This window comes from Petromyzon marinus, unplaced genomic scaffold, assembly GCF_048934315.1.
Source record: "Petromyzon marinus isolate PM22_M1 ecotype Great Lakes invasive population unplaced genomic scaffold, UKy_Petmar_22M1.pri1.0 PM_G_Scaffold_10, whole genome shotgun sequence".
Lineage (NCBI taxonomy): Eukaryota > Metazoa > Chordata > Hyperoartia > Petromyzontiformes > Petromyzontidae > Petromyzon > Petromyzon marinus.
Window position 1 is genome coordinate 1495678 of NW_027422651.1, and position 13256 is coordinate 1508933.

Genomic DNA, 13256 nt, shown 5'->3' on the forward strand with positions numbered 1-13256 from the left:
CTGACAATGTACGCATAGGAAACGGGGGGGGGGGGGGTGGGGGGGTGAAGCCTCGATAATAATTTGTCTACATTGTCCTTCAAATGAGTTAGGGGCCGTCCATAAATGACGTCAAGCGATTTTGGACGATTTTTGACCCTCCTTCGTCACATGGCGTCACAAAAAGTCAGACCCCTCCCCCTCAAATATGACCTCACAAAGTTCTGCCCCCCCCCAAAAAAAATAAAACATGCTTCAAATCGCTTTAAACTCTTGTCATTGTAGTGCGTATTTTAATGTGGCGCTGCACTCTGATGTAGTAGGAGAAAATATTTAAAGTTGCGCATTTTGATGTGACGTCACATTTCTCAACCCCCCCCACCATCGTCACACATCGTCACAAATGTCTGACCCCCCCTCTCCCTAGGTGCGTGACGTCATTTATGGACCGCCCCTTAAGAGAAAAATAGGCGTTCATAAGAGAGTACTTGTTCAACCGTTTGCCAGTCCCATTGCTGGCTGAAGGCCCCTCCCCACACTGTCGGTCACTGGAGTAGTTTTTGCCGCATGAGTGGTGATGCTGCAATGGGCCTAATGGGTTGCGTCTCCAGCAGCTCTCTCCGTCTCTGGCCGCATGACCTCGTCGGCGTCGATAGTGAAGATTCTGGCACGGGCCACGGTTCTTCGTGCAGAAAGGTGTTATGGAGGCTCAGTGGCCCTCCCGGGTGGGCCCTTGCTACCGATAACCCGGCAGTTAAAATCCGAAATGCCGATGCAAAATGAGTTCACGAGGCTTCGCTCCGGATGACAGTTGCACTTCCAAATTCAGGAAATGTTGAACTTATTTCGCACCGTACTTTAGCCAACCATGTGTAGTGGGTTATTTTATGGAGACGGAGACGTTGGGGGTAGAGGCAACACGGCGTGTTTATTTCTAACTACAGCAACTCCCTTACGCCCCCTATCTGGGGAGGTACGGCCTCCGGGCTATCGGGGCCTAAACACCGCCCCCTGCTGGCTCCCAGCCCTCCGGCTAGCAGTGTCCTACGGGAGGCTACCTGACCCGACCCAGCCAAGGTACGGGTCCCCGACCACTGGTCCAAGCTCGACCCGGCCCTTACAAGGGCAGCGGGTTCGAGGTCCCAGGGTCCTAGTCTAGCTGCTCTTCAGTCTTCGTAACTCTGCCCCCAACCTGTGTTGAGGTCCGGCTTTTATACACCTCTCCGGTGTGTCAGCCTCTGGCCACGCTCCCTTTCCAGGAGGGGGGGGGTCCCGGGGGATCCCAGAACACCCCCGCAGCCCCCTCTCGGGCTGGGGATCGTCACGACCTGCCCGCCGGCTCGAGACACCGCCCCTGATGGGCTGCACTGTCCGCCATTGTGGGTAATTGCAGCACATCGACAGCGCTGCACATGCGAATCGGAGGTGTGTGAAGGCAGCCTCCGGTCGACAACGTGTTACAATCACACAGCAGACACATGCCATTGCCGGGCTAACGGATTATGTACGTAAACTTCATATTCTTTCACTCCTTAAGGCGTTCCACTTAACCAGTAGAGTTGCAGCACGCATCATCTTCTGCTTTCCGGCTCTCTCTCTCTCTCTTCTTGCTCTTGTATTATCCCGCACCAGACTTCTCTCAGACACACCGGCATATTCCACACCTCCGGTTAGTACGGATGGCTCGGTACGGTGTGACAGAAGTTCAACGTATGTAGATACATGCCTCTTCATCTTCCCTGCATCATCCGCACGAATATTTCACTCTGCCGCTTTCTCTTCCGTTTCCTTCATCTTTCTTGGTTACATGCTGAATCCCCCCCCCCCTCCGTCTCTCCATCATCTTTGTCCATAAAACCATTGCTATTTATCGCATATTTCACCTCTAGCCCTTCTGTCTCACTACGACATCATCCTTTCTCTGACAGTTTCTCTGCTTCTTGCAATAGAAATGTCGTCACACCACTCATTCTACAAAATAGCTGTTTCCCGTTCAATCCATCACCTTGAAAGACGTTTACCATGCACTTTGAAGGCATTTGCGTTATAAGCAAGAGACTGTAAACTTTTGTAACGATTAGGAAGGCTCGTGGCAAGCGTATGTTGAGTGAACTGCAGTTCAATAACGTTGAAGAAATCGCAATTCATGCGTGAAGATAACGGACGCGTGTGGCTCGGACGAATTAAGCGATATCAATGTAGTTCCAGTTATCGTCATCAGAAGTGACATCGGCACCATCAGTAACAGCGGAACCATCGACAGCAGAACCATTGTATCCATAGGTTTTTTTTCTGGGTTAGATTGCGTAAATGTCGTTAAGACCCGCCACCACCCGATACAGCCAACTAGCAAGGGTTGTCACGAAAACAGAAAATGCCAATTCGTCGCTAGTTGGGTTTTGACGACACATTTCTATATTTACGCGATCTAACCCCAAAAAAACCCTCTTATGGATACTGGTCGCGAAAGCCTACGTGATTAACAGAACCATTGTCGTTAATAGCGGCAGCACTCATAGCCAACACCGCACGCCAATGAGCCCACTGTGCACGATTATCAGTCTGTCGTTAGCTGAAGACGGTGGTTGGTGTGCTATGAAGGCTCATTGCGAGACGCAGGATTTGAATTTGTGGCACAGAACGATGGCGTGGATCACAGTGCATCTTTTGGTCATCGACACCTCATTTGACATCTCTGCCTCCGTGTACATCTCTTCTCTTTCAATCATCCATAACCTTTTCATTCATCTCATTATTTCTACACCTATATCACTCATCCACGTCGCCTTTCATTGATTCCATTGCGTGTTTTCTCTTTTCTGCATCACTTCTCACATGACTAGATCTCTCATCGGTTTGCTCAAAACATCTCTTGCTAGTGACTGCAGATCCTTGGCTGGGCATACATTTCATGACATCACATTAATAGTGGTGTGTAAAACTACACGCAAGCATACGCACGCTTCACTGCGCTGGTGGATTTTCTGGGGACCCTCATCAGCGGTTCCTCTTGGTTGAACTCTGACGTCATGCCAGGGATATGAAACCTAACACCCATCCAGATCCTTCACCTCACGTCTCCTTTCCTCTCCACGCGCCTCCCTTCACGTCGCGTTCATTCGCCCCTACATTTCTCTTCACATCCACGATGCTACCAAGGCTCCTTTCTCCTGCCAGTCTCCACCTCCCCATGCCACTACCGTAACCGACTCGCCCTTCCAGCAGATCAACATTTGGAATTTATTATTTAAAATAAACACCTCCACATGCAAACACGCGAACGAATTTTCCCCATATGACGTTCAGCAGACTGCTGTAGCAAGTGTTGTTAGCGAGCACCTATTAAGATTGACACAGAACACATGTGCACGCATACACGGGGGACATGGGAATGCTTGGCAGCAGGAAGTAAGAGTCAGGGGGTTGTTGTAGTTAACTTTCAGGGGTAGATGCAAGCAGGGGCGGAGCCAGGGGGGGGGGGGTGACAGGGGTGACATCATGCGTATAAATCCTGGCTCCGCCCCTGGATGCAAGGCTGTGGTGATGCCCGGAGGACGGATTAGGCTCGGTGGTTAGGCTAAGGCAGTTTAGCAAATGACACTTGCCAGCCACAAAAGCATTTTAACATTTCGTTATTATTCGTTGACGTAACAATTCAAATAACACTGCACATACCTGATGATTGATGAACAATAGATGTGAACGAGCACACCGATTGAAAAAAAACGCTCCACTGGCGATTTGTAATGGACATTTTTAAATCATTAAGCACGTTTACAAGGACACGATTTGTATCTGAATGGTGAATAGTGATCATTGCAGATCTACACACTGTGGTGAGCAGGGGGGGGGGATTAAGAGCGGGGCTAATTCTGGCAATATGACTTTAGCGTCCTCTCTATGATCGAACAGGCGAGGGTGAATGTTGATAAGAGTTGTTGCCAGTGGGATGTTGGTAAGGGGGGCTAGCGCAAGCAGTTCTGCGAGAGCCTCCCCGTATTGGCGCCTTCCAGCTGCTGCTGCTTCTTCTTCCGCGACTTGTCCCCCTGGAAGCAGCGCCACAGGCGCAGGCTCTCATCAGCACCAAGTGACATCACGGAGGATCCGTCGGGGCTTGCTGCAACCTGCAGCACGCGGCCTGTATGGCCTGTGGGGTATGGAGAGACATGGCGGGGGGGGGGGAGACACATGGGGGAGGGAGAGACACGGTATAGTCACACAAGGTGGAAGAGACAGGGACACAGGGGTTAGACATGGATCATGGGCAAGGGATGGGGACGAGGGAGAGACATACGCGAGAGAGAAAGACAATTTGGCGGTGTGGTTGTTTGTATCCTTTAATAAACCAGATGAGATTAACCCACGGAGTCACGTGAAACATCATTGGCTTTCTTTCAAGGACGACCTGGGATATGTAGTTGTGTCCCCCCATGACCAGTGTCCCCGTGTCCCAATACTCAGTAGTTCTGCGGTGAATGCCAGTGGCCGGATGCACGACCAGTGTGTATCCCCCTATCCTCCTGTGCGTCCCGTCTTCGTATGCCCCTATTTTGCCTCGTGTGTCACTCTTTAGCTCGATGCTGGACATCATTGATGGGTAAACTCTTCAGCACCATGTACCCCCATGTCCCTGTGTATCCCCATTTGTCTGAGGTTATTCCAATGCTCATCTCACGAATGGGCATGTATGTATGATGGACTTCTTTCATACCATATGTAGCCAACCGTGCTAATCAGAGGTGCGGGGAAGGACAAACTAAACACAAAAAGCAGTTCTAAACAAAAAATCAGTTATACAGAAATCATGAACAGGCACATTTACATTGTCCCTCCACCTCATGTTGCCATCTCCACATTTGTCCTTGTGCCTGTGTGTTCGTGTGCCCCCATACCTAAGAGCTTGGCGATGGGCACCATCTCTGGGTAGGCCCACAGTGCGAGTTGGTTCCTGGGGTAGCCATGGGCGGAGAGCAGCTCCTTGTGCTCGCTCGACCACAAGACGGAGCACACCTGGGCGGGGGAAAGAGTCGTGAACACGCGTCCGCGTGTCTTCGTGCCCGACACACGCAATGTCCACGGCACTGAGACATTGCTAACCGTGTCTCGTGTCCCCCATTCTCGCAGAGCATCTCACTCGTGTCTGTGTGTCCATGCCTGAGACACAGCGTCCACTGCCTTGAAGCAGATTCCCGTGTTGACATTCCACAGGCGAATGTGGTGGTCGTTTGCTCCACCCCCACTCGCCAGCAAACTCGCTTGCCACGGACACCACGCGAGTGCCTGTGTAGTGGGTTCACGGGACACCGAGACAGTGGAGTAGAGGTAGCACTATTTATTCAAGCTTGGCAGAGTTACACTGAGAAGGGGTAACGGCCCCTTCACCCGTATACACGCTGGGACACCTCCTAGGCTATCAGCCTAACCACTATGCTCCCCGTTCCTCCGCTACAGGCGCTAGAGGAGGCTATCTGACCTGGCCCTGGTCATGGCACAGGTCACGGCACCCCACCAGACAGACCGACCCTTAAAATGGCTCCGGCTCTGAGGCTCTGTGGCCGCACCATTGGCTTGCCCTGCCGGCCCTGAAAAGGGAAGCGGTCAGGGTAGTCCCAGGGTCTATCTAGCCGGCCTTCCTTCTTCACTGGTTCTTCACTCTTGGCCCCAACACTCTGCCCCAAGCCCTCTGGCTCCCCGCCCTTTATACCCATACACCACTGAGGGGCGGGGCTGTAGCGGACGTGGTTGTAGCCACCACTGTGTAACCGTGTGTTCCCTTCCCGCAACACCCCTACACCTGTCTACAAAAAGACACAGAGACAGACACGAAGAGACAGACAAAACAGATGAATATTCTTCATTTACCCTCTCAGATTGTTGAGGCCAGTCCCAACATCGCACACCTATTAGGTCTAGCACGGCACATCACGCCAGCCGCCTTTGTCTCCCCATTGCTGATGTTCAGACACCGCACCAGGTAGGCATGGAAGGGCTAAGTTGACTACGAGGAGCTCAGGACCAATTCAGATATCACTTGCAACCGATGTTAGCTGTGGCCGGGAATCGAACTCGGGATGCCGGGTTTGGAGCGCAGTGCGCTTTGCAATGCATGACTGCTCAAACAGAAGCACAGGGATAGCGCGTCAGTGAACGTCACGCACTCGGCGTGCACACGTTGCACACTGTGGCTCATGCGGTGGAGTCGGGAGGGCAGGTGCTCCGTCTTCCAGTTCTAAGTTAACCCATAACACCTCGGACCTGTGCCAAGATCTCTTGCCAGCAAGCCTTCAACACTTCACATGACCTGCAAAATGCACAAAGGCCATCTGTTTTTTTATACGTTTCTGCACTATTTTTCTGTTTTGATGGGGGGTTTTTTCAGACGAACACTGCGGTGATGTTTCCGCTGCTTAGCGGCCGTTACAGTAATTGGCTCGGCACACGTCGGCGAGCGCCTGTGTCAACGTGTCTGTTGTGCCAGCACGTCACTGCGTGCATGTCCCTGCCTTGACGGCGGCCGTGTGCTGCCGGAGGGCACGGAGGGGTGCCGAGGATGTGATGCCGTTGGCCCACAGGAGGAGTTTTCTGTCGTTGCTTCCACTGGCCAGCAGGCGTCCGCAAGGGGACCACGCCAAGCCGCACACCTCCTGGGAGTGGCCACTCAGTGTGGCGACGTGATGCTGCATCATCCGCACGTCATCGTGGTGGATCTGACCCGAGCGGGACCCACTACAACAACCGCCGCCATGACCGCAGAGTTTACAAAAAAACCACAACCGCCACGGCCGCAACAAGGAACAGCGATGAGAGCCACAACCCGTCACTACAACACCAGTGTCAACCACCACAACCACAGTGTTAACCACCACAACAAGTGTGTGTGTGCGCTTAAGCACTTGCCTTGACAGGAGGTGTCCGTTCCAGGACAGGGAGCTCACACGCCCCATGTGGCCCTGCATACTCCTTAAACACTTGTTTCGCTCCACGTCCCAGATCTACACGTGCAAACACACACACACGGAGACCCACACGAGGATAGGCACGCGCCCCGCACACGCACGGGGACACAGACGCACACGCGGAAATATACAATGGGGAGACACAGGCACACACGCACAACGACATAGACACGTACAAGGACATACAAGTAACGGCACCAATAAAGAGCCCACCTGTTCACTTCCCATAATCCTCTGCTCTCCACTCCTTACCCCAGAAGTCTCACATTTGTGGCATTTTCCCCATTAACCCCTTCTCCCCCACCGGTCACTTGCTCCACACTCCCCTTCCAGAATGCCCTGCTCCTTGAAATATCCCAGGCTCCAGGCCCCTTACCAGAATGCTGTGCTCATTACCTGCACGGTGTTGAAACTTGTTCCTATGGCGAGGATGTTGCCTCTAGTTGGTACCCATGAGAGGGACGAGGGGTAATACCGCCCCTCCATCTGATACGCGGGCAAAGACACAGCGCACAAACACAGCACGGCCTTAACACCTTTCTCACGCTCAAATTCTCGGTGTGCATTTTGCTGCCTCAAGGCACCCTGTCTGCTTTTCACAAGAACACAACACTGACCCCGTATCCCCATGCATCCATGAATGAGCCTGTTTTCCATTTGTCTGTGCGTGTTTGCATTCCAGCGTGTCTGCATGTCTGTGTGGATCCCTGCATGTGTTCCAGTATGAGGAGCGGTCATGTAGTGATTATCGGGCTGCGTTATAAACCCGGGGACCCAAGTCCAATTTCCGCTCACCGTTAACACAAGTGACAATTCTCCGAACCAATCACGCGCCTCCCCTGAGCAGACTCAACATCAAATGAGTGCTTATCACCCATGGGGAGACAAAGGCGGCCAAGTCTGGTACTAATCACCCACCCCCTTGTGTGCCAAGGCTATATGGGGAGATCTTTGTATTTTTGTCCCAGTATCTCTCCGCATGCCTTCATGTGCTGGGTCACATTCCCCGTTTCTGCGTCCCACAGATACGTCCCAGCGTGGCCCAGCGCCACACACACGACGTTGTCCACGCTCCAGTCCAGCGGGTTGAGGTCTGCGCGCACGGGGGGTACGGGGTCACAGGTCAGGATAAGGGTTAAAACGTTTAGTTCAGGACGAAATTTGTGTTGTGCGTATAAATGCATCTATATTACATGTATACACGGGTAAATATGGATTTTATACGATGCCGGTTTTGCGATTCAGGAAAGGTCTAGATTTAATAACAGGTTAATAACTGCCGAGTCCAGCGGCTCTCAACCCATGGATCATGCCCCCGACGGGAGATCAAGGCCTTAGTTGTGGCGGGGAGGGCGGTGGTGTCGCAGGCTGCAACAGAGTGGATACTGTGCCGGATAACTGTAGAATGCATGAGAACATCGGTGCCACATTGTGGCGACAAAAACACTAAACCACAACGTGAAGCAAAATGCCAAACTCACACTGCATTGACGAGGTGCGTGGACGTCATCTCAGTATTGTGGCCTTAGTCATTGGTCAGGGTGGGCACGTGGGGTGACCAGCGGTCTTGATTGTGGGGGGGGGCACTCGTATCTAAAAATATTCATTTGCTGCTATAAATTTCTACATGATGAGCCACTTTGTTGAGCTATCATTTGTGTGGCCAGGTTGCTGCTGAAAGAATAAGTTAATAGCTCAGCGGGCTTTAAGACCTGGTAACCTTTACTCGTGTTATATATAGTGATTTGTTTACCTTATCTATGCATTGCACTCCTTTCGTGTTTTTATATTGTTTGTTGTAACAATCTGACCAGTCCCTACTGGACATCTTTAAAAAAAACAGCTGCATAGCTCATTGGATTCCTCCAGGATGAATACATATTTAGATTCTGATGTTGAGACGTAAAATTATGGGCCATATTCTTAGTCACGGATCAGCTCTGGCTTCAGGCGCTGATGTTTCTTTCAAACGTGGATCAACGGCTCAGCCTCGTCTCGTCGAAATCCTGAGCATGCTGGGACCATGCTCAGAGCTGGCTCAAGTTAAGCACGCTGCTCACTTTAGCCAAGGCTGAGCTGAGCAGAGCTCTGGCCGAGGGGTTTATTCTGACCGGAAGGAACCATGGTATCTATGTTAACGATGATGAGTTATTCACATGTGCCTGCGTATATGTGTATGCACGTGTGTATGCGTGCGTGCGCGCGTGTGCGGGTGTGTGCGTGTGTGTGCGTGTGTGCGCGCGTGTACGTACGTGTGTGTGGGTGTGTGCGTGCATGTGTGTGCGTGCGTGCGCGTGTGTGCGCGTGTGTGCGTGTGTGCGTGCGCGCGTGTGTGTGTGCATGTGTGTTTGTGCGTGTGTGTACGTGTGTGTGCGTGCGTGTGTGTGTGCGTGTGTGTGTGCATGTGTGTGTGTGCGTGTGTGTGCGTGTGTGTGTGCGTGTGTGTGCGTGTGTTTGCGTGTGTGTGTGCGTGTGTACGTGTGTGTGCGCGCGTGTGTGTGTGCGTGTGTTTGCGTGAGTGTGTGTGCGTGTGTGTGCGCGTGTGTGTGTGCGTGCGTGTACGTATCTCACAGAAGTCATTGCGAACCGCCGGCGCGTCGAGCACACGCTCGGGCCACGTGAGTATGCGTCGCTTCCTCTTGAGCAGGGAGAGGTGTGTGTAGCCCTGCTGGGAGTGCAGCACCTTCTGCGTGTCGCCGTAGCCTTAGGGGACAGCCGCAACAACATTAACCACGGCAAATGCCGTGACCACATTCACCACGAATGCTGCGGACGCAGCCCTGGAGGGAGTACGGCAACTGGCCTGCATCGATGTCCCAGGGGGAACCACTCACAGCCACATACACAGTTCCCTTCTCCCCCACCACGTGTCTACGTCTATCTGTATCCCCCTGTACCCCAGTCTCCCCCACGTCTTTCCCTCCATTTTCATGTCTCTGCCTTGCCCCGACACCTTTACCGTCCCCATGCCTTGTCTATCCTTCAAGTTCTCTCTCCCACTACGCCCCTGTGTCCCCACCAACGCATCAAAGCCACTACTCAACTGCAGATCCCCGTGTCTTCCACTCTCTCTCCGTGTAGCCTGTCTTACCCTCGGGTACAGGTGGCGCCGGTCCCCGGTAGCGTAAGATTCGTGCTTTCTCCACATCCACGCCGCTCAGCAGATGCATCATCGCCGCCTGCTTCTCCTACACACGGAAAAATAAACACGGAGCAGCGTTCCCTCGTCCCCACCCTCCGTTGCTGTACGGGTGTCTCCTGTTCTCCCTTACGTGTCCCCAGGGCGTGGAGGAATGAAGCAGACTCGTCAAATACACGAGGCTGATTGCCTGCCACCTCCGAGCATCCTCGTGTGTCCCGTGACCGTCAACGGGGTGGAGACACCACAGTCGCATCTTGAGATTAGGTAGCTTGACAGATCCACGTTTCATATGAGCCATGATGACTCCGTGCTTCCAACGTGTCTCTTTGAGACGCGTGGGAAGTAGCCTGCCACCTCACTTACAGAGTGTGATCCCGTGTCCATCTCTTTGAGACACAAAGTAGCTTGTTACCTCCATGTGTCTATGTTCTGTATACCTAGCGAGTCTTAGTGTGTCACCGTGTGTCACCGTGCCTTCAGTGGAGATGCTGTTTCTTCTCGAGTTACGAGGTAGCTCGCCACCTCCATAGCTTTGCTGTTGCGCACGGGGATGAATCGGTCACAGAACTCGCCATGGGGAATGCGGCGGACACGACCTGAAGTTTTGGCACACACAGCGGGCATTCATGGCAAATGTGTACACAACAAAGTATATACAGAGAGAATACATATATATGGTGATGCGTACACAAGCGTGCATACAGACCACACGCCGCACATTGCACACATTCAAACACCACAATCATCACACACCATGTGCACAAAACCGCAGACTATATATGTACATTGGACTTCTTTTGCACCGTACGTAGCCACATCACACTCACCGGGCGAGCTCTTGCCCTTGGCCCTGGGCATTTTCTGGCACTTGGACGCGCGTCCTGGCGTGCGGCTGCTGCTATTGGTGTGGCGAGTCCCTTTCATTGGTGACACTGCCATTACGCTGCTGTTGTTGTTGTTGATGCTGCTGTTGTTGTTGATGCTGCTGTTGCGGGCGTCAGGGGTGGCTGGCATGCCCAAGCTTCTTCCCACCGTGCTCGTGATCGCGGACGCCGCCTTGCGCTGCCGACGCGGCTGGGGGCTCCAGGGAATGGGGGCATCCAGCTTCAGCGAGTGACTCACGCCACTCTCAAACTGCGACATCCTGAGACACGCGCGGTCATGCAGCGAGACGTTGGACACGAGCGGCGATGTACAGATCAGCTCTCAAGATTTCAGCAGGACATGGATCTTTCTCTCAAAGGGCACTCCTGGAACATCCTCAGATAGACGGGAGATGCACAAGGACACGCGGGCAATTACTTATTTCTGAGATGACAAAAAAAAAGTTTTACGTCTTCAGACGGACAGGCAAACACGGAGACGTAAGAAATCTCAAACAAAGGCCGGCATGGCACCGCACTGCCTACCGGGTAACTCTCGTGGCAGAGTCGATCTCGGGACCGTTTCGGATAATTACCACCACTGGTGCTGCCCGTGAATTCAACTCCTGCAATGTTCAATAGAAGATCCAGATTCGAAACGGGGTCAACGGCTTCGTAGCTTTCACACAACCAGACAGTGGCCCACAGCCATGACAAATACAAACCCACGATCACAACCACCACGCAATGACACCGACCACGATAATACTACAAGCGAACCCACTGCGATAACCACAGCACGCAAAAACATCACCACACAATCAGATCAACCACAACACAACCACAGCAAAACAAAACATCCCCACGATGACAACTACTGCAACCACCATCAGACAATCCTCCTCACCTTCTCAAGAGACGGACGCTGTTGACACGCCGCGTTCTGTCTCTCTCTGTCTCTCTCTGTCTCACTCTGTCTGTCTCTCTGTCTCACTGTCTGTCTCTGTACTCTGTCTCACCCTGTCACTCTCTGTCTCACACTATGTCTCTCTCTGTCTCACTCTGTCTCACTGTCTGTCTCTGTCTCTCTCTGTCTCACTCTGTCTCTCTGTCTGTCTCTCTGTCTCACTCTGTCTGTCTCTGTCTCTCTCTGTCTCACTCTGTCTCACTCTGTCTGTCTCTGTCTCACTGTCTGTCTCTGTCTCACTGTCTCTCTCTGTCTGTCTCTCTGTCTCACTCTGTCACTCTCTGTCTCTCTCTGTCTCACCCTGTCTGTCTCTGTCTCACCCTGTCTCTCTCTGTCTCACCCTGTCTCTCTCTGTCTCTCACTATGTCTCTCTCTGTCTGTCTCACTCTGTCTCTCTGTCTCACTGTCTGTCTCTGTCTCACTGTCTCTCTCTGTCTCACTCTGTCTCTCTGTCTGTCTCACTCTGTCTGTCTCTCCGTCTCACTGTCTGTCTCTGTCTCACTCTGTCTCTCTTAGTCTCTATCTGTCTCACTCTGTCTCTCTGCACTCTGTCTCTCTGTCTCACTCTGTGTCTCTCTCTGTTTCACTCTGTCTCACTCTGTGTGTCTCTCTCTGTCTCTCTGTCTCACTCTCTCTGTCTCACTCTGTGTGTCTCTCTCTCTGTGTCTCTCTCTGTCTCTCTGTCTCACTCTGTGTGTCTCTCTCTGTCTCACTCTCTCTGTCTCTCTGTCTCACTCTGTGTGTCTCTCTCTGCCACTGTCAATCTGCACTTGCGATGCCTCTCCACGTGTTCAACGTAACGGTCGCTTCGCGCTGATTGGCCGCGCATTTTGCAAAAACGGCGGCTCTCGATTGGTCAAGGACTCCGACGACCCCGCCCCGCCCCGCCCCGCCCTCCGCCCTTGGTTTAGGTGGCCACAGAGAACGCCTGACGCGAGCAGCGGTCGGCACGGCAACCGCCGGCGTCACAGTTTCTTAGGGTTCAGTTCAACACGGAGGAGGGCTGTCGCGTCCAATATAATCGATAATAGAGGTTTACTGGGGGGGGGGGGGGGGGGGGGGGGGGAATCGGGTTAGATCGCGTAAATATATAAAGTGTCGTTAAACCCGCAATCACCCGACACAGGCGATTAGTAAGGTTTGTCACGTTAAACAGTCTGTTAAGGCTACACGCAGCTGGGGGAGGCTTCGGTGTTGATGTATAGTTTTGTTAACAGTGAAATTTAGCTCATGTACCGTAAAGCAAATCTTTTCGTGCGACCGGCTGTGTGAGGTGGGGGGGGGGGCACGCGGACTCGCCTGAGAATAATGAGAACGCCGTTCCCACCTGAGGGCTGCGGCGTCACCGC

General features: G+C 52.7%; 1 protein-coding gene across 1 annotated transcript; it reads right to left on the reverse strand.

Moving 5' to 3' along the window:
• Positions 1–3205: 3205 nt before the first annotated feature.
• LOC116958720 (cell division cycle protein 20 homolog) lies at positions 3206–12676 on the reverse strand. Its single transcript, XM_076059388.1, has 11 exons — positions 11848–12676; positions 10905–11221; positions 10552–10673; positions 10027–10123; positions 9507–9638; positions 7919–8028; positions 7332–7421; positions 6483–6971; positions 5134–5259; positions 4872–4989; positions 3206–4126 (listed from the first exon to the last, which is right to left on the reverse strand). Exons 2-11 carry the CDS (start codon positions 11218–11220, stop codon positions 3945–3947), a joined length of 1782 nt encoding a protein of 593 aa, XP_075915503.1. The 5' UTR covers position 11221; positions 11848–12676; the 3' UTR covers positions 3206–3944.
• Positions 12677–13256: the final 580 nt, after the last annotated feature.

Bases quoted from the DNA above. Each gene is read 5' to 3' on its own strand.
- LOC116958720 (XM_076059388.1), bottom strand. From the start codon at position 11,220: ATGTCGCAGTTTGAGAGTGGCGTGAGTCACTCGCTGAAGCTGGATGCC. The intron at 6,972-7,331 runs GTAATGAGCACA...TTGCACGTGTAG, and splicing joins CAAGTTTCAACACCGTGCAG to ATCTGGGACGTGGAGCGAAA. The intron at 4,990-5,133 runs GCATGGACACAC...TCCCCCGCCCAG, and splicing joins CAGTGGACGCTGTGTCTCAG to GTGTGCTCCGTCTTGTGGTC.